Source organism: Macaca nemestrina, chromosome 9 (assembly GCF_043159975.1).
Source record: "Macaca nemestrina isolate mMacNem1 chromosome 9, mMacNem.hap1, whole genome shotgun sequence".
Classification (NCBI taxonomy): Eukaryota; Metazoa; Chordata; class Mammalia; order Primates; family Cercopithecidae; genus Macaca; species Macaca nemestrina.
In genome coordinates this window covers 8,907,846-8,931,397 of record NC_092133.1, presented here as the reverse complement: position 1 = coordinate 8,931,397, position 23,552 = coordinate 8,907,846, and the positions used below count along the sequence as shown (strand labels likewise).

General features: G+C 43.5%; 1 protein-coding gene across 1 annotated transcript in view; it reads left to right on the top strand.

Annotated features, from left to right (window-relative positions):
* The first annotated feature begins 1,095 nt into the window (after nt 1-1,095).
* Nucleotides 1,096-23,552, top strand: part of ABRAXAS2 (abraxas 2, BRISC complex subunit) — a 30,350-nt gene continuing 7,893 nt past the window's right edge. The window contains exons 1-7 of the mRNA XM_011721967.2: nt 1,096-1,220; nt 6,565-6,655; nt 12,425-12,461; nt 15,223-15,289; nt 20,036-20,226; nt 22,391-22,510; nt 23,327-23,411. Coding sequence (XP_011720269.1) covers nt 1,122-1,220; nt 6,565-6,655; nt 12,425-12,461; nt 15,223-15,289; nt 20,036-20,226; nt 22,391-22,510; nt 23,327-23,411 — 690 coding nt within the window. The 5' untranslated portion in view covers nt 1,096-1,121. The remainder of the gene's footprint in view (nt 1,221-6,564; nt 6,656-12,424; nt 12,462-15,222; nt 15,290-20,035; nt 20,227-22,390; nt 22,511-23,326; nt 23,412-23,552) is intronic.

Here is a 23,552-nt window from a genome sequence, read left to right as displayed (position 1 = left end):
CTTGTCACCACTGATGATAATTATTTGTTGTGGACCTGTCGTTGTGCACTGTAAGATTTTTAGCCACTTCTCTGGCCTCTACCCACCCACCAGATGCCAGTGGCACCTGACTCTGCATTATGATCTCTGATAATGTTTCCAAACATTGCCACATGCCATTTTGGGAGGCAAAACTGCCACCAATTCAGACTCAGTGAGTAAGAGGATACAAAATTCCAAGAGAGAGAGAGATGATGGTGCCTTGAACCACCATTTCACTTCCCTCCCACCCCATGACACTACAGTCTCAACTCTGCAGCCAAAGCAGTCGTATTACCTGTTATCACATTATGTCACTACTATACCAAACTGTTTATTTGCCTGAATTACCTCTGTCCTTTTATCCTTGAGCTTGGTAAATGTTGGCCTTTTTTCTTTTTCTTTTTTTTTTTTTTTGAGACAGAGCCAGAGTGCACTGGCACAATCTCGGCTCACTGCAATCTCTGTCTCCCGGGCTCAAGTTATCTACCTGCCTTGGCCTCCCAAAGTGCTGGGATTACAGGTGTGAGCCACCGCGCTCAGCCTAAATGTTGGCCTTTTTTTTTTTTGAGACAAAGCTTCGCTCTTGTTGCCTAGCCTGGAGTGCAATGGCACGATCTCGGCTCACCGCAACCTCCGCCTCCCGGGTTCAAGCGATTCTCCTCCCTCAGCCTGCCGAGTAGCTGGGATTACAGGCATGTGCCACCACTAATTTTTGTATTTTCAATAGAGACGGGGGTTTCTCCATGTTGGTCAGGCTGGTCTCGAACTCCTGACCTCAGGTGATCCGCCCACCTCGGCCTCCCAAAGTGCTGGGATTACAGGCGTGAGCCACTGTGCCCGGCTAGAATGTTGACTTTTAATACTAAGAGTTTCACTTGCAAAGGGAAAGAACTGTTTGAGGAATTATCAATCGCTGTCTGAGGTGTGTCGGGAGCTACACCCCTGCGGAGGATATGGTGCCGGGGTCCTTCCGAACAGGCGTTCCTCAGCCTTCAGGACTGGGCGGGCTCAGGGCCCTCGGCCGCTGCCCGCCGCAGACTCCACTTCCCATGATGCCAAGGGGTCGGGCCGGCCGGAAGGCCGTGTGCCCTCCGCGGGGCATGATGGGGGAGCTAGAGATTTCCATCATGGCGGCGTCCATTTCGGGCTACACCTTCAGTGCTGTGTGTTTCCACAGCGCCAACAGCAACGCGGACCACGTAGGTGCCGGGCCCCCTGCCGCAGCCGCTGGGGGCTTTCAGCCTCTGTCTCGGGCCGGCGCTCGCGGCTGAGCCGGAACCTCATGCGGCTCGCCCCCTGGGCACCAGGGCCGGCCAGAGGAGCTGGTGACCCGGGCGGCTCCCGCCCCCGGTGAGCTCTTGCCTCTGGGGGTTCCTTCCCCCCTGGGACGGGCCCGGTAGCTTCGCGCTCTCAGCCGCTCGGCCGTCCCGGCAGAGCAGCCTCCCATGCAGCAAAGCTGTCCCACCTGGCCTCCTGCAGTGTCAGGAGTCGCTCGGTGGAAACCCAGCGCCTGCCCCTCCCTGAAAATCAGGCTTCTAGACTTATGAGGGGCGCACGGGGTCGGGAAGGAATCTAGAGGCCGGGCGTTTAGTCCAGAAGGCGAGGTACTCATCCCCACCCGCCGGTCTTACAGGTTGTCGTGGGGGTGCTACGAGTGAAACCATGGCTGTCACTATTGATACTTGTTAGACACGGTTGTGTGTTTTCTTCGCCCTGATGCAAAATGGAGAATGTAAACAGGAGCGTTAGGTGCAGGTTCTATTTTGTATTTCCTTGAAGTTGCGTGTTTAGTTCTTTGGCCGGAGTTCTAAGACCACAGGACTAGTCACAGTGAAATAGGGAAGTGACAGGCCCACTAGTGAGTGATCGGAAATGCATAGGCTTTGGAGCCCACAAGAGGATCAGATCCTCTCTGTTTTAGTGTCTTTATTTTACAAATTGTCTTTTAATGTCATTGACCTCTGATTGGAAATGCTTTGTGAAACTAGATCACTTCTCTCTTAAAGGGGGTATATAATTTGGCCACCAAATTGGGGGATTATTTTAAGTTAACAGTGAATGATTCAAACTCATTAAACCTATATGTGGGGTTTTTGGTTGTCATTACAAAGCAAAATGGTACACTGCAGAAGGAGGAACTGCATTTGGTTTGATGTCAGCAATCTTAGCTTCTATTAATAAAAACTGATTTTACAGAGAGGTGATTCCATTAGTAAATTGAATGCAATTAAATTATTGTACCTTTCATCCCTTCAGTGTTGATGGTAGAACTTAATGATAGGAATAGGAGTATATACATCATGGGTTTTTCCAGAGGCAGCTTTGAACACTATGGCCTACGGTACTACAACCAGCTATTTAATAATGTAATATAGTTCCGTATGTAAGGGTTTGTGATACCCCTAGTGTCCATGGACTATTAAAAATGGGTCCTTTATTTCCTGAGTGCCTAGTAATATCACAGTTTATGTATATGGCAAGATTACTGTAACAACAAGCAGCTACCTGTTGAAAAAAATTAATTCAAGAGATATGCCTTAATATCTACTCTGTGCAAGGCGTGGTACTAGACTTCATAGAAATTTTCACCAATGCCAATAGTTTGCAACTGTGTTTTATATGACCATGCCTGTTTATATTAACTTTCCTACAATTATAGATGTGGAATCCTTGAAAATAATTTCAATTTTAAGGTTGAAGAACCAACAATTTACTTTTGTAGTACATACTTATTTTGTCCAGGCAATAAATTAATTTAAAACCACTCATCTGTAGACCTGGGGCTAGCATACTTTTCTGTACAGGGCCAGATAGTAAACTTTGTAGGCTTTGTAAGCCATATGGTCTCTGTAGCAACTATTCAACTCTGCTATTGGGAGAAAGCAGTTATAGACAGTAAAACATTCAAGTGACTGTTATTAGCTGGGCGTGGTGGCTCATGCCTGTAATCCCAGCAGTTTGGGAGGCCGAGGCGGGCAGATCACCTTAGGTCGAGAGTTTGAGACTAGCCTGACCAACATGGAGAAACCCCGTCTCCACTGAAAATACAAAAGTAGCCGGGCGTGGTGGCACATTCCTGTAATCCCAGCTACTAGGGAGGCTGAGACAGGAAAATCCCTTGAACCTGGGAGGCAGAGGTTGTGGTGAGTCGAGATAATGCCATTGCACTCCAGCCTGGGCAACAAGAGCAAAACTCCGTCTCAATAGTAATATTTAAATAAAATAAAAACATAGAAACCATTCTTAGCTTACAGGCCATACATTAATAAGCATTAGGCTGGAATTAGTCCCCATGCCATAGTTTGTCAACTCCTACTATAAAGTAACAGTGGCTCAGATAATCCAGACCAGTAGATGTATAAACATTCCTCTTATCCTTGGCTTTAGAATGTCCTTTTAAAAAAAAATTACAGACAAGTCTTGCTATGTTGCCCAGGCTGATCTCAAACTCCTGGCCTCAATCGATCTTCCCTCTTTGGTCTCTTGAAGTGTTGAGATTACAGGCGTGATCCACCGCATCTGACCTAGAATTTCTTAATGTCACTGTTGAGTTATGTCGTTATTCCACAAACGGAAGACTGTTGTAGGGTTACCAGATGAAATACAGCACACTGAGTTAATCTGAATTTTAGATAAATAGCAATTTATTTATAGTATAAGTATATCCCAAAACTTACAGAAGAAATTATTTGTTATCTGAAATTAAAATTTTATTGTGTGTCTTGTATCTTTTTTGCTAAATCCAGCAACCCAATAGTGTAGAACACTAGGAATCTAGCTAAGTTTTTAAGGTCTAAAGTTCTGTGTGAATATGAAATTATTTTTTTGCTTTGATTTTTTGAAAGTGGGTTTTGGTTTGGTTTTGTCTTTTGCTTGTGCAAGACAAAACTGCTTTTGTCGTGAGAATTCATAACCGAAAGATTTTCATAGGGTCAAACAAGCTTATTTAGGCAGTGTTTCTCAAATTAGTAGTCATGGACACTCCTTTGGATCTCAGAGTTTTTTTTAAAAGATTATATATATATATATATATATATATATATATTTTTTTTTTTTTTTTTTTTTTTTTTTTTGAGACGGAGTCTTACTCTGTCACCCAGGCTTGAGTGCAGTGGCACAATCTCAGCTCACTGCAACCTCTGTCTCCTGGGTTCAAGCAATTCTGCCTCAGCCGCTCTAGTAGCTGGGATTACAGGTGCGTACCACCACACCCAGCTAGTTTTTGTATTTTTAGTAGAGACAAGGTTTCTCCACATTGGCCAGGCTGGTCTCAGACTCCTGACCTCAGGCAGTCCACCCACCTTGGCCTCCCAAAGTGCTGGGATTACAAGTGAGAGCCACCGTGCCCAGCCTACGTATTTCTTAAGTTTGAGAAATGCTCTGTGATGATTTGGTATTTTAGGACACTCCCCCTCCTCAAATCAAATACAAAAATTAGGCTGTAAAGTGTCTGTCTTTCCCCACTCCCATAGATTCTCACTTTAAACTGGAAATGTTTTTAAACTAGGAAACTTCATTAATTGATTTGAAGGATCAACTTAGAATAGAAGGATATATTGTACAAGGGCATTGTTTCAACAAATTTATTCTACGAGTGTTAGTGAGGCACCTAGTAAGTATTAGGCATTGTGCTGGGTGATGAAATAGAGCAGTGAACAAGCACAAAGTCCCTGCTCTCATGGAGTTTACATTCTGGCAAGGGATAATAAATGTATTTATTTATAAATATGTAATATGATGGATAATGAGAAGACTAAGAAGAAAGAGAATGTAAGATAAAAGGGGCAGAGTGCCTGGCAGATGCTATTTCCATTAAGTTGATCAGGCAAGACCTCTCTGATAGGGTGCCATTTGACTAGAGAACTGAATGAAGGAAAGGAGTAAGCCATGTGGTATCTGGGAAGAGAGATTCCAGGACAGCTTCTCAGTTCAACCTTCTGTATAGGAAAGTTACTTTAAGATTTAGAGTATGAGGCCGGGCGCGGTGGCTTAAGCCTGTAATCCCAGCACTTTGGGAGGCCGAGACGGGCGGATCACGAGGTCAGGAGATTGAGACCATCCTGGCTAACACGGTGAAACCCCGTCTCTACTAAAAAATACAAAAAACTAGCGGGGCGAGGTGGCGGGCGCCTGTAGTCCCAGCTACTCGGGAGGCTGAGGCAGGAGAATCGCGTAAACCCGGGAGGCAAAGCTTGCAGTGAGCCGAGATCCGGCCACTGCACTCCAGCCCGGGCTACAGAGCGAGACTTCGTCTCAAAAAAAAAAAAGATTTAGAGTATGTTTCCTCCCAGCTGTGCTTGTGCAGAACATGGCAGCAAGTACACAAAGAGTGGGTAATAAGCCAAGTAATCTAGAATCAACTGTGATGGTTAATACCCTCCAAAAGTGTAAATAAATTAACCTCTGCATTTATTAAAGAAAAAGATTCATGTGAATGATAGGAAATTGTTTTGCTAAAATCCTAATTTTCTTTTTTTTTTTTTTTTTTTGAGATGGAGTCTCGCTCTGTCGCCCAGCCTGGAGTGCAGTGGCCGGATCTCGGCTCACTGCAAGCTCCGCCTCCCGGGTTTACGCCATTCTCCTGCCTCAGCCTCCCGAGTAGCTGGGACTACAGACGCTCGCCACCTCGCCCGGCTATTTTTTTGTATTTTTTTTACTAGAGACGGGGTTTCACCGGGTTAGCCAGGATGGTCTCGATCTGCTGACCTCGTGATCCGCCCGTCTCGGCCTCCCAAAGTGCTGGGATTACAGGCTTGAGCCACCGCGCCCGGCCAAATCCTAATTTTCTATGCCAGCCCGTATAAAAGCATTTAGTTGTCATTGTGTTAACTTTATCTTTTCATCATCAGCGATGTTTTTCCAACAACGAAATACATTGTATGTGATTTCAAGAAAACAACTATGAAATAGTTCTACTTCCTGAGTTTTTTGGCATTGGTTATGATCCTTAAGATTTAGGTGATGAGGCCGGGCGCGGTGGCTCAAGCCTGTAATCCCAGCACTTTGGGAGGCCGAGATGGACGGATCATGAGGTCAGGAGATCGAGACCATCCTAGCTAACACGGTGAAACCCCGTCTCTACTAAAAAATACAAAAAACTAGCCGGGCGAGGTGGCGGGCACCTGTAGTCCCAGCTACTCGGGAGGCTGAGGCCAGAGAATGGCCTAAACCTGGGAGGTGGAGCTTGCAGTGAGCTGAGATCTGGCCACTGCACTCCAGCCTGGGCGACAGAGCGGGACTCCGTCTCAAAAAAAAAAAAAAAAAAAAGATTTAGGTGATGAAATTCACTCTTCCAAAAACTGGGAAGAATTGAAGGGATTAAAATAATATTTTATCTTGTTATCCTTTTTTGGAACAATCCAATTAATAGATATACCTCAGATTGCTTTAGACTATTTGTTGGTTTATGGAACAGTGGTTTACATGGGAAGCTTGTTTGGATTATTGTGAAAATTATAAATTTATATGTCCTCAATTCCTCTTAATTTCAGTAAAAGTCATTTTTATTTTTAGTCTGCAACTGTTTTCTTTAATTACTTTTAGGAAGGATTTTTACTGGGAGAGGTAAGACAAGAGGAAACGTTTAGCATCAGTGACTCACAAATCAGCAACACAGAATTTCTTCAAGTAATTGGTAAGTAAATTTCTCAATGACTTCAGAAATATCTTTTTTGTATGTTTACTTAATGTTTGTTTTGTTGTTTTGCCCTGAACTGATTTTATCCTAAAGAATTCAGAGTATGCTGGGTACAGTGGCTCAAGCCTGTAATCCCAGCACTTTGGAAGGCCTAGGCAGGCGGATCACGAGGTCAGGAGATCGAGACCATCCTGGCTAACACAGTGAAACCCCGTCTCTACTAAAAATACAAAAAAATTAGCCAGGCATGGTGGCTGGCGCCTGTAGTCCCAGCTACTTGGAAGGCTGAGGCAGGAGAATGGTGTGAACCAGGGAGGCAGAGGTTGCAGTGAGCCGAGATCGTGCCACTGTACTCTAGCCTGGGGGACAGAGCAAGACTCCATCTCAAAAAAAAAAAAAAAAAAAAAAAAAAAATTCAAAGAGTATGTAGAAAAGAAACTAAAAGGCTGGCCATGGTGGCTCATGCCTGTAATCCCAGCACTTTGGGAGGCTGAGGCGGGTGGATCACCTGAGGTCAGGAGTTTGAGACCAGCCTGGCCAACATGGTGAAACTGTCTCTACTAAAAATACAAAAATGAGCCAGGCTTGGTGGCAGGTGCCTGTAATCCCAGCTACTCCGGAGGCTGAGGCAGGAGAATCGCTTGAACCCAGGAGGTAGAGGTTGCAGTGAGCCAAGATCTTGTCTCAAAAATAGAAAGAAAGAAAATAACTAAGATTATTTGCACTAATAAATGATACGAGATGTTTTTATGTCACTATAAAGTCAGAGAAAACAGAATGTCTAACTATAAGTATGGGTCTTCTATAAAGTATTCCTTTCCCACCAATGGGGGTGACTTTCACTGAATTGCTGTGTGACCACTTGATCGATAGTCTCTTCAAAACCACCATGAACCTCAAGTTTGCAAATTAGGCTCTCCCCATTGCCAATATCACCTCATACTATAACAAATGCATCTGTTGTGCTGGTCCTTCCTAAAGGGATCCAGCAAGGATATTTATATTTGTTTACATGGGATATTACTAAACCTATACAGCCTTCTGAGGGATAAGCCAGATACCACTTTGGAGGAGATATCTGGGGAAGATGAAGGAGTCTTTGTAGATATAGATGCACCCACTCTCTGTGGATCAGCCTCCTTTTGGTGAATAGAGGTCATAGTCCTTTCAGGTACACTTCAGGCAGATCACCAAACTGCATATCCTAATACTCTGAACAAAGCAAGGAACTTTTCATTTATTTATGCGGCAAACATTTATTGAAGAACTTTCATATGTGAGGTGTGTGCTGGGCAGTAAAGGAAATACCCAGAATCATCCCTGCCTTCTAGAGCTGCGGGGAGGATTAGACAGGCAGGAAGAAATACCAGACAGTATGAGAAGAATGCTGTAAAAAAGTAATAAAGAAAATCCCCGAAGTGCCCAAAGTTGAGAGGAAAACTGCTAGTGGGGAAATCAGTGAAGATGTGTGTCAGGAGGTAAACTAAATGGGCAGTACATTCAGGGGAGCACAGAACAAGGTCTGCATAAAACACACAGGGAATCTGGCCTGTTCATATGACTAAAATACAGAATATGTGGAGATGAGTGGTTTATGGTTTGAAACACTGTTGGCTAGCCGGGTACAGTGGCTCACGCCTGTAATCCCAGCACTTTGGGAGGCCGAGGCGGGCGGATCGCCCAAGGCTGGGAGTTCAATACCAACCTGACCAACATGGATAAACCCCGTCTCTACTAAAAATACAAAAATTAGCTGGATGTGGTGGCACATGCCTGTAATCCCCGCTACTTGGGAGGCTGAGGCAGGAGAATCGCTTGAACCTGGGAGGCGGAGGTTGCAATGAGCTGAGATCGTGCCATTCTACTCCAGCCCGGGCAACAAGAGCAAAACTCTGTCTCAAAAGAAAAGAAAAGAAAAAGAAGGAAATACTGTTGGCAAATGGCAAGTTTGGTCATGTTGGAGCAAATAATTAATTTTAAGCCTGTTCTGATAGGCTTCTAGTATGTGGGGTAGGGGACAAGGGTGTTTTATTTATTTATTTATGTTTGAGACAGAGTCTGGCTCTGTCACCCAGGCTGGAGTGCAGTGGTGTGATCTCGGCTCACTGCAACCTCCACCTCCCGGGTTCAAGCAATTCTCCTGCCTTAGTCTCCCGAGTAGCCAGGATTACAGGTGCATGCCATCACGCCTGGCTAATTTTTGTATTTTTAGTAGAGACGGGGTTTCTCCGTGTTGGTCAGGCTGGTCTCGAACCTCTGACCTCAGGTGATCCACCTGCCTCGGCCTCCCAAAGTGCTGGGATTACAGGTGTGAGCCACCATGTCTGGCCCCAAGGGTGTGTATTGAAGTTAGGTCAGGATTAGGGGGAATCAAGAGACTGAACTACCTACTAATGCAGGCTTGTCCAACCCACGGCCTGTAGGCTGCATGTGGCCCATGACAGCTTTGAATGCAGCCCAACACAAATTTGTAAACTTTCCTCAAACATTATGAGGTTTTTTAAAAAAATTTTTTTTTAAGACCAAGTTTCGCTCTTGTTGCCCAGGCTGGATTGCATTGGCGCGATCTTGGCTCACTGCAACCTCCACCTCCCAGGTTCAAGCGATTCTCCTACCTCAGCCTCCTGAGTTGCTGAGATTACAGGCATGCACCACCACGCCCAGCTAATTTTTTTGTATTTTTAGTAGAGACAGGGTTTCTCCATGTTGGTCAGGCTGGTCTCAAACTCCCAACCTCAGGTGATCTGCCTGCCTTGGCCTCCCAAAGTGCTGGGATTACAGGTGTGAGCCATCATGCCCGGCCATTGTGAGATTTTTTTGCAATTTTTTTTAAAGCTCATCAGCTATTGTTAGTATATTTAATGTGTGACCCAAGACAATTCTTCTTCCAGTGTGGCCCAGGGAAGCCAAAAGACTGGATACCCCTGCCCTAGTGGATCAAAAGTATAAAACTCACTCACCACATTATTGACTTATTTACTAAGTAAAGGCTTGAGGCTGGGTGCAGTGGCTCATACCTGTAATCCCAACACTTTGGGAGGCCGAGGCCCTGAGGATGGCTTGAGGCCAGGAGTTCAAGACCAGCCTGGGCAAGGTGGTGAGACCCTGTCTCTACAAGAAATTTTTATAATTAGCCAGGCGTAGTGTTGTGCTACTGTAGTCCCAGCTACTCAGAAGCCTAAGGTGGGAGGTTTGCTTGAGCCCGAAAGTTTGAGGCTGCAGTGAACTGTGATCATACCAATTCACTCCAGCCTGAGCAACAGAGCAAGATCTCATCTCAAAAAAAAAAAAGACTTGTGATGTGTAAGACAGTAGAGCTAGTCTTTCATCACGGGTGTTTTTGTTTTGTTTTGTTGAGACAGAGTCTCGCTCTGTCACCAGGCTGGAGTGCAGTGGCACAATCTCGGCTCACTGCAACCTCCACCTCCTGGGTTCAAGCGATTCTCCTGCTTCAGCCTCCCTAGTAGCTGGAACTACAGGTGCGCACCACCACTCCCAGCTAATTTTTGTATTTTTAGTAGAGATGGGGTTTCACCATGTTGGCCAGGATGGTCTCGCTCTCTTGACCTTGTGATCTGTCCGCCTTGGCCTCCCAAAGTGCTGGGATTACAGGTGTGAACTACTGCACTGGCCCATCAAGGGTGTTTTTGTTTTTATTTTCATTTTGCTTAATTCTTTAAAACCCTAAAACAGCCGGGCACGGTGGCTCAGAGATTGTGCCACTACACTCTAACCTGGGCAACAGAAAAAAAAAATTAAAAAAGAAATGAAGCAAGAGAATCGCTTGAACGTGGGAGGCGGAGGTTGCAGTGAGACGAGATTGTGCCACTGCACTCCAGCCTGGGTGACAAAGTGAGACTCTGTCTCAACAGCAACAAAAAAGAATATCACCTTTTGAACATGAAATGTCTGCATCTTGTTTTGGATATGTATGAATTGAAAAAGCTGTGCTAACTCACTTGAAGCAGAGCTGTCCACCCTTAGTTCTAGGAGTGGCAGGGAGAAGGCAGCAACAGCAGTGTCCCTAGTTAATGAGGTGATGCAGTAACAATTATTGGAAAGAATGAAGGAGGAAGGAGAAGAAATGTTCAACTCACCCAACAGAAAGAAAAGCAAGAACAACAGTACCACACAGCAGGGATTTGTAAAGAAATGTGTGCTGGGAGGCGACGTGTACATGAACAGGTGTCTACTGTGTTGTTGAGGCACAGAAACTCTGGAAATTCCAGGTGAGGCTGCCCAGCCCTTGCCTGCTTCCAGAGGTTTGCCTGTCTATTAAGGTGTCCTCCAACTTCATTTCGATCTGCAGTTTTTCATGTTTGAGATAATCACCCTGTTTTCCATGAGTGCTTAGTACTGCAAAACATCTTAGAAAGCTTTAACTTCAAAAAATACCACACAATCTCCATAGAATGTATTTAGCGTGCTTCTAATCCAGTTTGTAAAGTTGAAAGAAACTGCTTTGGTAACAGTGTGCATTCAGAGTTCAGAACTTACTCCAGGAATTTCATTAAATGACAGTTCTTTAAAGTAGAAGATGATTTTTTTTGTATTTTTAGTAGAGACGGGTTTTCACTGTGTTAGCCAGGATGGTCTCGATCTCCTGACCTTGTGATCCGCCACCTCGGCCTCCCAAAGTGCTGGGACTACAGGCTTGAGCCACCGTGCCCGGCCTATGGTTTCCTTTTAATTGAGTTAAGATTACAACCTAGAACTCTGAGGCTGTGGTTTTTTAAACAGCAGGTAATGAGCTGCTCTCTAGGAGAATGTGATTAATATAACTGAATGGTCAGTTAGTTTTACGGTCTTATAAAGAAACCCAGACCCTAAGCCCCCTGATGAGCTCGAAGAAATTGTTCACTCTGCTTAATCACAGCAACTTTTCAGAAGCTGTTACAATCTACCCTGTAGTGATTGTTTCCCTTGGTACTGACCATCTTTGAAAGGATTAATAGACTTCCAGAGTTCCTTCCACTTCAAAACACCTGGCTCAAGTTGTCATGAGTTATTATTGGTTATTAATGGTAGGGTGAGGGTGGTTAAGGCCCTCTGTCCCCAGGTTGTCCTCACAGCTTTTTATTTATTTATTTTTTTAATGAGACAGAAACTCACTCTGTCGCCCAGGTTGGAGTGCAGTGGTACGATCTCTGCTCACTGCAGCCTCAGCCTCCTGGGTTCGAGCGATTCTCCTGCCTCAGCCTCCCGAGTAGCTGGGATTACAGGCGCCCACCACCACGCCCTGCTAATTTTTGTATTTTTAGTAGAGACGGGGTTTCACCACTTTGGCCAGACTGGTCTTGAACTCCTGACCTAGTGATCCGTCTGCCTCGGCTTCCCAAAGTGCTGGGATTACAGGTGTGAGCCACCGCACCCAGTCACCTCACAGCTTTTATCCCACTTGATTAAATACTTCCAGTCAGTGGTTGCTTTTTCCTGTGATGCTTTTTTAAATAGATAAGATTGAATAAGGCACATAATAGCTGCATATTCCTGAATAATATCTTTCAGACGTGTTCTCATCATACATGGGCAAATAGAAATAGAACTTTCATTCTGTAGTCTCCTTTATTCTGAGAGTGTGTCACTGAGGGTGAGTGTTCAGAGGTCGTGCTGCCTTCACTGGTATACACGTAGCAACTGTTTGGCAGAGGAAAAAGCTGTCTTTGTTGTCAGAGATTTTGGTTTAAAAAAAAAATCCTGAGCTATTTTATAGTTGCCTATGTCTTATATGATTAACTAAGATGTATTTCCTCTTTCTAATTACAGAAATCCATAACCATCAGCCTTGTTCAAAACTTTTTAGGTAAGCCACGTGTAAGCTTTTAGTCCTTATTGAAAGGATTGATTGATGAAAAGCTAGTGAATTTTGGCCTGTAGCTGATTGTGGCTGTAAAGTCACGAGGGTACCCAAATCCATGGATTTATTGAGTGCTGTGTACACGGCATTGTGTTAGGTTAGGAAAAGGGAAGGGGAGAGTGTCAGTTGTGGCCATAGTGATTTAGAATGGAAGTATTTCCTCTCAGCCTATCAAGGGCTCTTCAGTTATAGAGAAAAAAGTTAATCAACATAAAATAATTCAATGGATGTTCTTAAGAGGAATAAAAAATGTTTAGTGTTCAACTTTAAAAATGTAAGAAAGGCCGGGCGCGGTGGCTCAAGCCTGTAATCCTAGCACTTTGGGAGGCCGAGGCGGGTGGATCACGAGGTCAGGAGATTGAGACCATCCTGGCTAACACGGTGAAACCCTGTCTCTACTAAAAATACCAAAAATTAGCCAGGCGTGATGGCGGGCGCCTGTAGTCCCAGCTACTCAGGAGGCTGAGGCAGGAGAAAGGCGTGAACCCGGGAGGTGGAGCTTGTAGTGAGCCGAGATCGCGCCACTGCACTTCCAGCCTGGGTGACAGAGCAAGACTCCGTCTCAAAAAGAAAAAAAAAGTAAGAAAAGGGAATATAAAATGTTCTTTTTGTGTTCATTGAAGTGAATACAGTAGTCCCTGCTTATCCTCGGGCGATATGTGGCAAGACTCCAGAAATCGTGGAGAGTACTGAACCGTATCTATATGTACTATGGTTTTTCCTATATGTACATACCTATCATGAAGTTTCACTTATGAATGAGGCACAGTAAGAGATGATTGAAGTTATGTGAATGTGTCCACTCACTCTCAAACATATTTGAGAGATTGACCAAGGGTAACTGAAACTGGAAAGTGAAACCACAGGTAAGAGGGGGACTACTGTATTCACCAATGCCATATTATGACCAACTAAAGGACAAAATGAAAAAGAAATAAGGGGAGAAACGTTCGGAAAGGAGAAAGCATACAACAGAGAGGCATCTGGAGGGAAAGGAGTGAGGAAGAGTAAGTCCAGGGTCTCTTACTCACTGGACTTCCCCCCAAACCACCACCAGGCCTATGCCTTCTTTCTCAGCCCTAAATCCTTCCACCTAATGGCTGGGATCATGATTTCAACTCTGTGTTTCATAAAACCCCCCCAAGACCCAACTTCTTACCCCTTTCCAAAAGCCAGGCCAATACTTTCCTTCTAGCATTGCCCACATGGATACTACCAGCATTCCTGATCAGCACTTCCTTCCGTAACACCAGCCAGCCCTTTCGCTTGCCTCTTCCTGCTGTTCCCTGCAGCTTTCACCCTGACCACCCTCCCACTGTCAGGTGGCCCAAACACCTAGCCCCCTTGCCCACAAACCCCTGGAGACTTGTGTCACATTCACCCTCGCACATCCACCCCCACCTATTGATTGCTTCAGAGAATTGTCACCATGCAAGATGGCTACCTATAAATGAAGCCATCAGTTGCTGAGAACCTCACCTCTCTGAGATTTACACATAACCGAAAGAGGAATGGGGAAGCAAGATGAGCAGTCAGCAGTTCGTTTGAGAGGAATCTCAGAGCAAGTGAAATTGTTTAGACTCTGGTTCACACATTGCCTCTGGTCTACGAAGGTGTCTGATTTGGTTTTGACTGTCCAAAGCTTCACTAGGTGTACCCTGCCTCAGCCTTCTGAGGAATTCATTAAAATACTGTCAGCAAAGCAGTACTAGAACAAGGATTTGAGTTTAAAGAATAGACTCAGTTATTAGAGCCAAAAGAAACCTTAGATAACATCTGTCTATTCCAAACTCCTTATTTTGCAAAAAATGGAATGGAAACCAGGTGAAGTGACTTGCCCCAGATCATACAGTGAGAAACACAACAGGAGCTGGAGCTTGTGTCACTTGCCTTTCAAGTCAGTGGTTTTGTTTGTTTGTTTGTTTGCTTGTTTGTTTTTAACCATATCTTGAATTCCTTTCTGTCTTATAAGGCCCGAGCTTATGGTGGTAGGGAAAGAGGTAGAAGTGTGGCTTTCCCAAGCCCACATCCAGTGATAGAGGAGGCCCATGCATCATTATACCTGGATGTACACCACGGGATCCTGGTCATGTTGGTCTATTTTGGAGGTGATTGTATTAGGTTTGAAGCTAGCCAGACCTGGCTTCAAATTCCAGCCCTTCTGTCTGCCAGCCCTGTGATTTGGAGGAAGTCACTTGGCCTTGGTGCGTTTATCTATGAAACTGGGAATAAAACTTGTGGAATTGTTGGGTCAAACTAATACCTCCCAGCACTGAGGCAAGAATGGAATGAAACAACCTGAGAAAGTATGCAGCCCAGTGTCGTCTTCTGCATCCCACAAATGTTTATTTCCCTTCTTCATTTCTCAGAAAATGAGCTGCTATGTTATCTTTTTTTCATAAGTAATTGATACCTAGAAACAAAGAAAAGATGTCATAGCCATTTGAAACCCCATATTTTATAATTACTTGCTATCAGCACCTCCCACATGTGGAATTAATATCTCTTGAATGTACCAATCTCTTGAGTATTCTTCGATGCAAAAGGTACCTCATTTCAGAAAAGCATTTAGACTGATTTCTCTTTATGTGCCTATGTAAGGTGAGAAATTAGGTCTTCATTAGGGTTACCACAGACACTTGTAGCTCAGCACGTCTATGTCACAAAACTATGTGGTTTTAGTAAAAGATTTTTTTCTCTTAAACAGTTTTTATGACTACGCAAGCAAAGTGAATGAGGAGAGTTTGGACAGGATTCTTAAAGATCGGAGAAAGGTATGTTCTGTTTGTTGCCCAGTGTGATTCTGAAATCGTTCCTTATCTCCCAAAGCTAAAACCAGACAGGAGGCTGGGCGCGGTGGCTCAAGCCTGTAATCCCAGCACTTTGGGAGGCCGAGACGGGCGGATCACGAGGCCAGGAGATCGAGACCATCCTGGCTAACACGGTGAAACCCCGTCTCTACTAAAAAATACAAAAAACTAGCCGGGCGCGGTGGCAGGCGCCTGTAGTCCCAACTACTCGGGAGGCTGAGGCAGGAGAATGGCGTGAACCCGGGAGGCGGAGCTTGCAGTGAGCTGAGATCCGGCCACTGCACTCCAGCCTGGGCGGCAGAGCGAGACTCCGTCTCAAAAAAAAAAAAAAAAACCAGACAGGAATGTAAAATGGAACAATAAGATTTGATGTTAATATGTAAGAGTTTTGTTAACCTACATAGATTTTTTGATATATTAATAGAAAAAAATTTAGATATTTATAGCCTGATACCATTATTATTATACGCCTGTAATCCCAGCTACTCGGGAGGCTGAGGCACAAGAATTGCTTGAACTCGGGCAGCAGAGGTTGCAGTGAGCTGAGATCTCACCACTGCACTCCAGCCTGGGAGACAGAGCGAGACTCCATCTCAATTTAAAAAAAAAAAAAAGGTGAACACAGATGTTTCTCCGAAAGGTCATGTGTTTATTATTTCTATCAACATTTGCATATGATGTTCTAGTTATGTATAGACTAGGTAAGCAAATCTGAATACAACTGAAAATAAACCAAAGTTGTCTTGTTGCAGTAGTGACTAATAACGCCATTTGTAATTTACTGTGTTGTACTATGTATGGGTTTTACTTTTTACCTTGGGATATTAATTCTATAAAAACAGATCCATTACTAACCATTTCTTAAGAAAGAAAGTACCAATAAAAGTTTTCAACTTGTCGCCGGGCACAGTGGCTCACGCCTGTAATCTCAGCACTTTGGGAGGACGAGACAGAAGGATCGTGAGGTCAGGAGATCGAGACCATCCTGGCTAACATGGTGAAATCCCGTCTCTACTAAAAATACAAAAAATTAGCTGGGTGTGGTGGCAGGCGCCTGTAATCCCAGCTACTTGGGAGGCTGAGGCAGGAGAATGGTGTGAACCCAGGAGGTGGAGCTTGCAGTGAGCCGAGATGGCGCCAGTGCACTCCAGCCTGGGCGACGAGTGAGACTCCGTCTCAAAAAAAAAAAAGGTTTTCAACTTGTCAAGCGGGAAACAAAATGACTTTGTTTAACAGTGTTAGGAGTAAGTGCAGTTAGATTAAAACAACAGCCTTTCTAATGTACAGGAGGAGGTAAGGATAAAACGAAGAATAGGAAGTGTGGAAGGATAGGTCAGAAGAAAGGCAAATGGCTTTATACATGATAGTAAGCTGAAGAGGTGCTCCATTCTGGTAGTCTAACCAAGCTGCCTGCCCAACCAGGAAGGGGTGTTAAAGCAGCCACAGGCATCACATGGTCCAGCACTCTCATATTAGTGATTTGCCTGGGAGCAGACATTCTGGAATCTCTTAGCAGCCCATCCCTCACCTCTCAGATGCTACCTTACACCCTCATTTTTCATATTTTAAATTATGAACCTTTATTATACTTTTTTTAAAAACTTTTTATTTATGTTTTTGAGATGGAGTCTCACTCTGTCACCCAGGCTGCAGTGCAGTGGCGCGATCTCGGCTCACTGCAAACTCCACCTCCCAGGTTCAAGCAATTCTGCCTCAGCCTCCTGAGGAGCTGGAACTATAGGGGTGCACCACCACACCCGGCTAATTCTTACATTTTTGGTAGAGACGAGGTTTCACCATATTGCCCAGGCTAGTCTCAAACTCAAGTGATCCACCTGCCTCAGCCTCCCAAATTGTTGGGATTACAGGCATGAGCCACCGCACCCAGCCATGAATCTTAATTTTACTTTCTAAAACTAAAATTTGTTCTATACAGATTCTTTTTGGAGCACAATTTTCTAGAGCATTCACTACATATTAGAAGTACCAGGAAGTATTTTTTTTTAAACAGATTTCAAATTTCTATTTGATTTGATTTGTATTTATTTATTTTGAGATGGGGGTCTCACGCTGTCACCCATGCTGGAGTGCAGTGGCATGATCATGGCTCACTGTAGCCTCGACCTCCCAGGCTCAGGTGATCCTCCCACCTCAGCCCCCCAAGTAGCTGGGACTACAGGCATGCGCCATAACACCTGGCTAATTTTTTTTTTTTTTAGTAGAAACGGGGTTTTGCCATGTTGCTCAGGCTAGTCTCAAAGCCCTGGGCTCAAGCGATCTATTCATCTTGGCCTCCCCAAGTGCTGGGTTTACAGGTGTGAGCCACTGCACCTGGCAGATTTCAAAATTTTAAGTGAGAAAGATGAGTAACGACCTTGAACAGGAAATTCACAAAAGAAGAAATTGACTGGGCACGGTGCTCATGCCTGTAATCCCAGCATTTGGGGAGGCTGAGGCTGGTGGGTCATGAGGTCAGGAGATCAAGACCATCCTGGCTAACATGGTGAAACGCCATCTTTACGAAAAATACAAAAAATTAGCCAGGCGTGGTGGCATACGTCTGTTGTCCCAGGTACTTGGGAGGCTGAGGCATGAGAATTGCTTGAACCTAGGAGGTGGAGGTTGCTGTGAGCCAAGATCATGCCACTGCTCTCCAGCCTGGGCAACAGAGCAAGACTCCATCTCAAAAACCAAAAAAAAAAAAAAAGGCAGCTAGGAAAAATAATGAAATAAAATAGTTCAAATTGGCATAACTGAAAAGCACTGTTATTCATCCAATAGCCACTTGAAAGATTCTATTAGTCAATGAGTATTTCATGAAAACAGCCAGTGTGCTGAGCACCGTTCAGGTCTTTGCAGGAAGGCAGGGGAAGTGTGGGGCATGCCTGAGGTCTACTGAGTAGGTAATTCCAACATTCCAAATAGGAGTTGGGTGCAGAGTATTGAATCTTAGAATGAAATGTGCCGTGTTCACATACATCAGTAGCTCTATCTAATTGTATCCACATTTTCTTGAAATGAAAACTACTTTTACCTTTTTTATGGCCACCATCATGTCTAATGTAGAATGTGAAAGTTAGTGTTGCCCAGTGGAAAGAGGCAGGCACCTTGATTCCACATCTTGGCTGTCACTCATGAGCTCTGTAACTTTGGACAAAACATCTCTTCTATAAGATTATATACTGAGGCCAGGCACAGTGGCTCATGCCTGTTATCCCAGCACTGTAGGAGGCTGAGGCGGATGGACCACTTGAGGTCAGGAGTTCAAGACCCACCTGGCCAACATGGCAAAAACCTCATCTCTACTAAAAATAAAAAAATTAGCTGGGCATGGTGGCGCATGCCTGTGATACCAGCTGCTCGGGAGGCTGAAGCAGGAGAATCACTTGAACCCAGGAGGTGGAGGTTGCCGTGAGCTGAGATCGTGCCACTGCCCTCCAGCCTGGGCAACAGAGCAAGACTCTGTCTCAAAAAAAAAAAAAAAAAAGATTATACCCTGAAAGAAAAGCTTGGGTTTTCTTTTTATTTAAGGAATATCAGAATTAATTGCTTTAATCTATGGGAAGATTTGTTTTAGGTTCAGTAGTACTCCTTGAGTCAGGAACTATTGCTTATTTCTTTGTTCTCTGTAGTTCTTTGCATGTGATATGAACTCAATGGAGAAAACATTATTCACTTAGAGTGGTATAATTAGTGAAAATATTTGTGACATAGCTAGCCTCAGCAAAAGTTGGCTTACTTTCTACATGAAAGTGTCAAAACAATCTCAATTTACTGTTAATTTTAATTTTAATATGACACTAATAGATTTAAACTACCTTTACTTCTTAAAACAAGATTTTAGCCCAGAGTTGGTTTCAAAGAAGGAAGCTGTATGAAGATTGATCTTCTAATAAATAATTAAATGTTTTGACAACAGATGTTTTTAAATTTCAATGTGCAAAAGAACAATTCAGAAACTTACTTAAATTCAGATTCCTGGCTCTGTCTTGGGAGGTTCTGATTCTCAGATTTGGGTGGGGCCCAGGAATCTGCACTTCAGCAGTCTTTCGGATATCCCTAAAGTCATCTGTCTTCCTGATGACCAACAAATCTCATTATGAGAAGTATTCTTCTAGAGAGCATAACAGTTTCATCAGCTAGTTTAGTTACGCTGTAGTTAGAGCTGACAAAGCCACACTTTTAAAATAGTTTTATTGAGGTAAAATTGACATATCATACATATTTCAAATGTATACTCTTAGAAGTTTGATGTATGTGTAAACTTGTGAAACCATCACCATACTAAGATAACGAGCATCTCTATCACCTACAAAAGCTTCCTTATGCCTTTCCAGTCCTGCCTTCTCCCCTGATTCCTGTTAACCACTGATCTGCTTTATGTCACTGTAGATTAGTTTTCATTTTCTAGCATTTTGTATAAATAGAACCCTATAACCTATACTTGTTTTAGTGAGGAGGTGTCTAGCTTCTTTCACTCAGCATAGTTATTTTGGGACTCATTCGTGTTCTTTTTCTTACTAAGCAGGATCCAGTGTATGCTGGAACCAGTCTGTTTATCCGTGCTCCTGCTGATGGACACTTGGGTTGTTTCAGTGTGGGGCTTTTGCACATAAAGCTTCTGTGAACATTTGTGCACTTGTGTTTGTATGGATACATTCAGAATTAAATTTGTAAGATTTCATGCAACTCTTCACACTTTTCTTTCAGAAAGTCATTGGGTGGTACAGATTCCGGCGCAACACACAGCAGCAGATGTCCTACAGAGAGCAGGTTCTTCACAAGCAGCTCACCCGCATCCTCGGTGTGCCCGACCTCGTCTTTCTCCTCTTCAGCTTCATCTCCACTGCCAACAATTCCACTCACGCTTTAGAATACGTACTCTTTAGACCAAATAGAAGGTAAAGCTTTCTTTTCCATCTGTCTCACATATAAGAAGGATGTTGGGACCAGGCGTAGTGGCTCACGCCTGTAATCCCAGCACTTTGGGAGGCCGAGGTGGGCAGATCATGAGGTCAAGAGATCGAGACCATCCTGGCCAACATGGTGAAACCCCGTCTCTGCGAAAAATTCAAAAATTAGGCCGGGTGTGGTGGCTCACGCCTGTAATCCCAGCTCTCAGGGAGGCAGAGGCGGGAGGATAGCTTGAGCCCAGGAGTTCGAGACCTGCCTGGGTAATATAACGAGACCCCGTTCTCCACAAAAAGGAAAAAAAAAAAAGACAAAAAAAAAAAATTCAAAAATTAGCTGGGTGTGGTGGCATGTGCCCATATTCCCAGCTACTCAGGAGGCTGAGGCAGAAGAATCGCTTGAACCTGGAGGCAGAGGTTGCAGTGAGCTGAGATTGTGCCTGGCAACAGAGCAAGAATCCATCTCAAAAAAAAAAAAAAGGACGGACGTTGGTACAAGTCATTGAGATTCATGACTTTGAAAATGTGCATTATAGTGCATTTTATGCTTTTTTTTTTTTTTTTTTTTTTTGAGACGGAGTCCAGCTCTGTCACTCAGGCTGGAGTGCAGTGGGACGATCTCAGCTCACTGCAACCTCTGCTTCCCGGGTTCAAGCGATTCTCTTGCCTCAGCCTCTCCAGTAGCTGGGATTACAGGCACACACCACCATGCTGGCTAATTTTTTTGTATTTTTAGTAGAGACAGGGTTTTGACATGTTGGCCAGGCTGGTTTCGAACTCCTGACCTCAGGTGATTCACCTGCCTCAGCCTCCCAAAATTTTATGCATCTTTAAATAAAAATTTGTATTATTCTCTTTAGCTCTTTTTGTGGTTACAGAAGGTATTTTTCTTGTCAGTTATTTACATAAAATTGTTTTTGGATCAAGAAACATTAATAAGATGTGTTTATTATGCATAAATCCTTATAAGGAATAAATAGCTGGAAATCATCATTTGCTTCTCCATAATCCACTGTGTGGAAATGCAGTTTTATTGCTGCGGAAGTCTGATTATAATTTTGAAACATAAATTTCATATACAAAATTGTGAAATTGATCCACCTGCTGGTTAATAAGGGTTTTGCATTGTGAACTTGTTAAAGCAAAAAAAAAAAAAAAAAACCACCCATATGATTATACGATCATGTTGTCTGTTTGTAAACAGCAGAATGGTTTCCCTCTGGAAGTTTATTTGTTGTAGAATAAATTAAATTGACATCAGTGAAAATAATTGTTAATTGTTAAAAAGGTTTTTATAAGATTTCATTACATAATCTGTAGGTATTTCTTGAGCGCTTACAGTAGGCTCAGCATTGTGTCGGTCACTGTGGGTATATGAAAGATGTGTAAGGCATGACCTCTGCTCTCAAGGAATTGATAAGCAAGGTTCTACTTTATAGGAGGGAAAACATTACTAACTCATGTATCCTTGGGTTTTCTGTAGAAGGAGGTGCTCCATGAGACCTTCCTGTTAGTTTACCAATGTCAGCAACTAAGACTCCTATCACCAAGCCCCATTCTTTTCTTAGTTAATTAATTTTATTTATTTTAACTTTATTATTATTATTTAGAGATAGGGTCTTGCTCTGTCACCCAGGCTGGAGTACAGTGGCACTATCATAGTTCACTGTAACCTTGAACTCCTGATCCTGTCACCTCAGCCTCTTAAGTAGCTGGGACTGTAGGCACATGCCACCACACATGCCCTTTTTAAAGAATTATTCATTTATTTATTTATTTAGAGATAGTCTCGCTCTGTCGCCCAGGCTGGAGTGCAGTGGCACAATCTTGGCTCATTGCATCCTCCGCCTCCTGGGTTCAAGTGATTCTCCTGCCTCTGCCTCCTGAGTAGCTGGGACTACCGGTGTGCACCACCATGCCCAGCTAATTTTTTTTTCATTTTTAGTAGAGACAAGGTTTCACCATGTCGGCCAGGCTGGTCTTGGTCTCGAACTCCTGACCTCAGGTGATCTGCCCACCTTGGCCTCCCAAAGTGCTGAGATTACAGGTGTGAGCCACCACACCTAGCCCTTTTTTTTTTTTCAAACTGTCAATCTCACTTGAATATGATAGAATGGTACATTTAACATGATCTCTTTCTGAATTTTTCCCATAGGTATAATCAAAGGATATCACTTGCTATTCCCAATCTAGGAAATACTAGCCAGCAAGAGTACAAAGTGTCTTCAGTGCCAAATACTTCTCAGAGTTATGCCAAAGTGATTAAAGAACATGGGTAAGTTGAAAGGTAAAGTGCTAGTTTTTTCTTTTGTCAGCAATATTTCTTTTGTTAATAACATTTAAAAGGTGTATGGAAAAATGTAAAACCAAGTTTGATATGATTAAAACTGAAGAATACAGTAAGATAATTGTCTAGATACCACCAGCATGTATCAAAATTTTGTTCTTATTGAAAAGAGAATTTACTTTCATGAATTTTTAAAATCATTTACCACAATATTTTTTGTAATTGATACAAAAGTTTTGGATAGAGTATTATTTCTGAGGTTCTAAAACCTAAACATAGTCACTGAAAAATACATAGCTTTTTATTTTATTTTATTTTTTTTTTGAGACGGAGTCTCGCGCTGTCACCCAGGCTGGAGTGCAGTGGCCGGATCTCAGCTCACTGCAAGCTCCGCCTCCCGGGTTCACGCCATTCTCCTGCCTCCGCCTCCCGAGTAGCTGGGACTACAGGCGTCCGCCACCTCGGCCGGCTAGTTTTTTGTAATTTTTAGTAGAGACGGGGTTTCACCGTGTTAACCAGGATGGTCTCGATCTCCTGACCTTGTGATCCGCCCGTCTCGGCCTCCCAAAGTGCTGGGATTACAGGCTTGAGCCACCGCGCCCGGCTGTATTATTTTTTAAATGATCTTGGTAACATGGGTTTTTAAAATTTCTGTAATTCTTGTGGTATGAGCATTATTCCTTAAACACTGTCACCTTGGAGTCACAGCATTTAAACAATAAAGTGGAAGAGATAGGAAAAATGCCTTTCCATTTCACAGCGGTTATGGTAACCTTGTGACATCTTTTTCTGTTTGCCTTCTAGTACTGACTTTTTTGACAAGGATGGAGTAATGAAAGATATCAGGGCGATTTATCAGGTTTACAATGCACTTCAGGAGAAAGTTCAGGTAACTGATTTATTTATTAGTTTTCATCTTATTTGTCTTGCCCAAAAGTTTTTAATTCTACTTTAATTTTTAATTATCTTCCAACTGACAAATAGAGTTAGGATCCGAAAGTCAGAATCTGCTTCCCCAGAACAGAGTCAA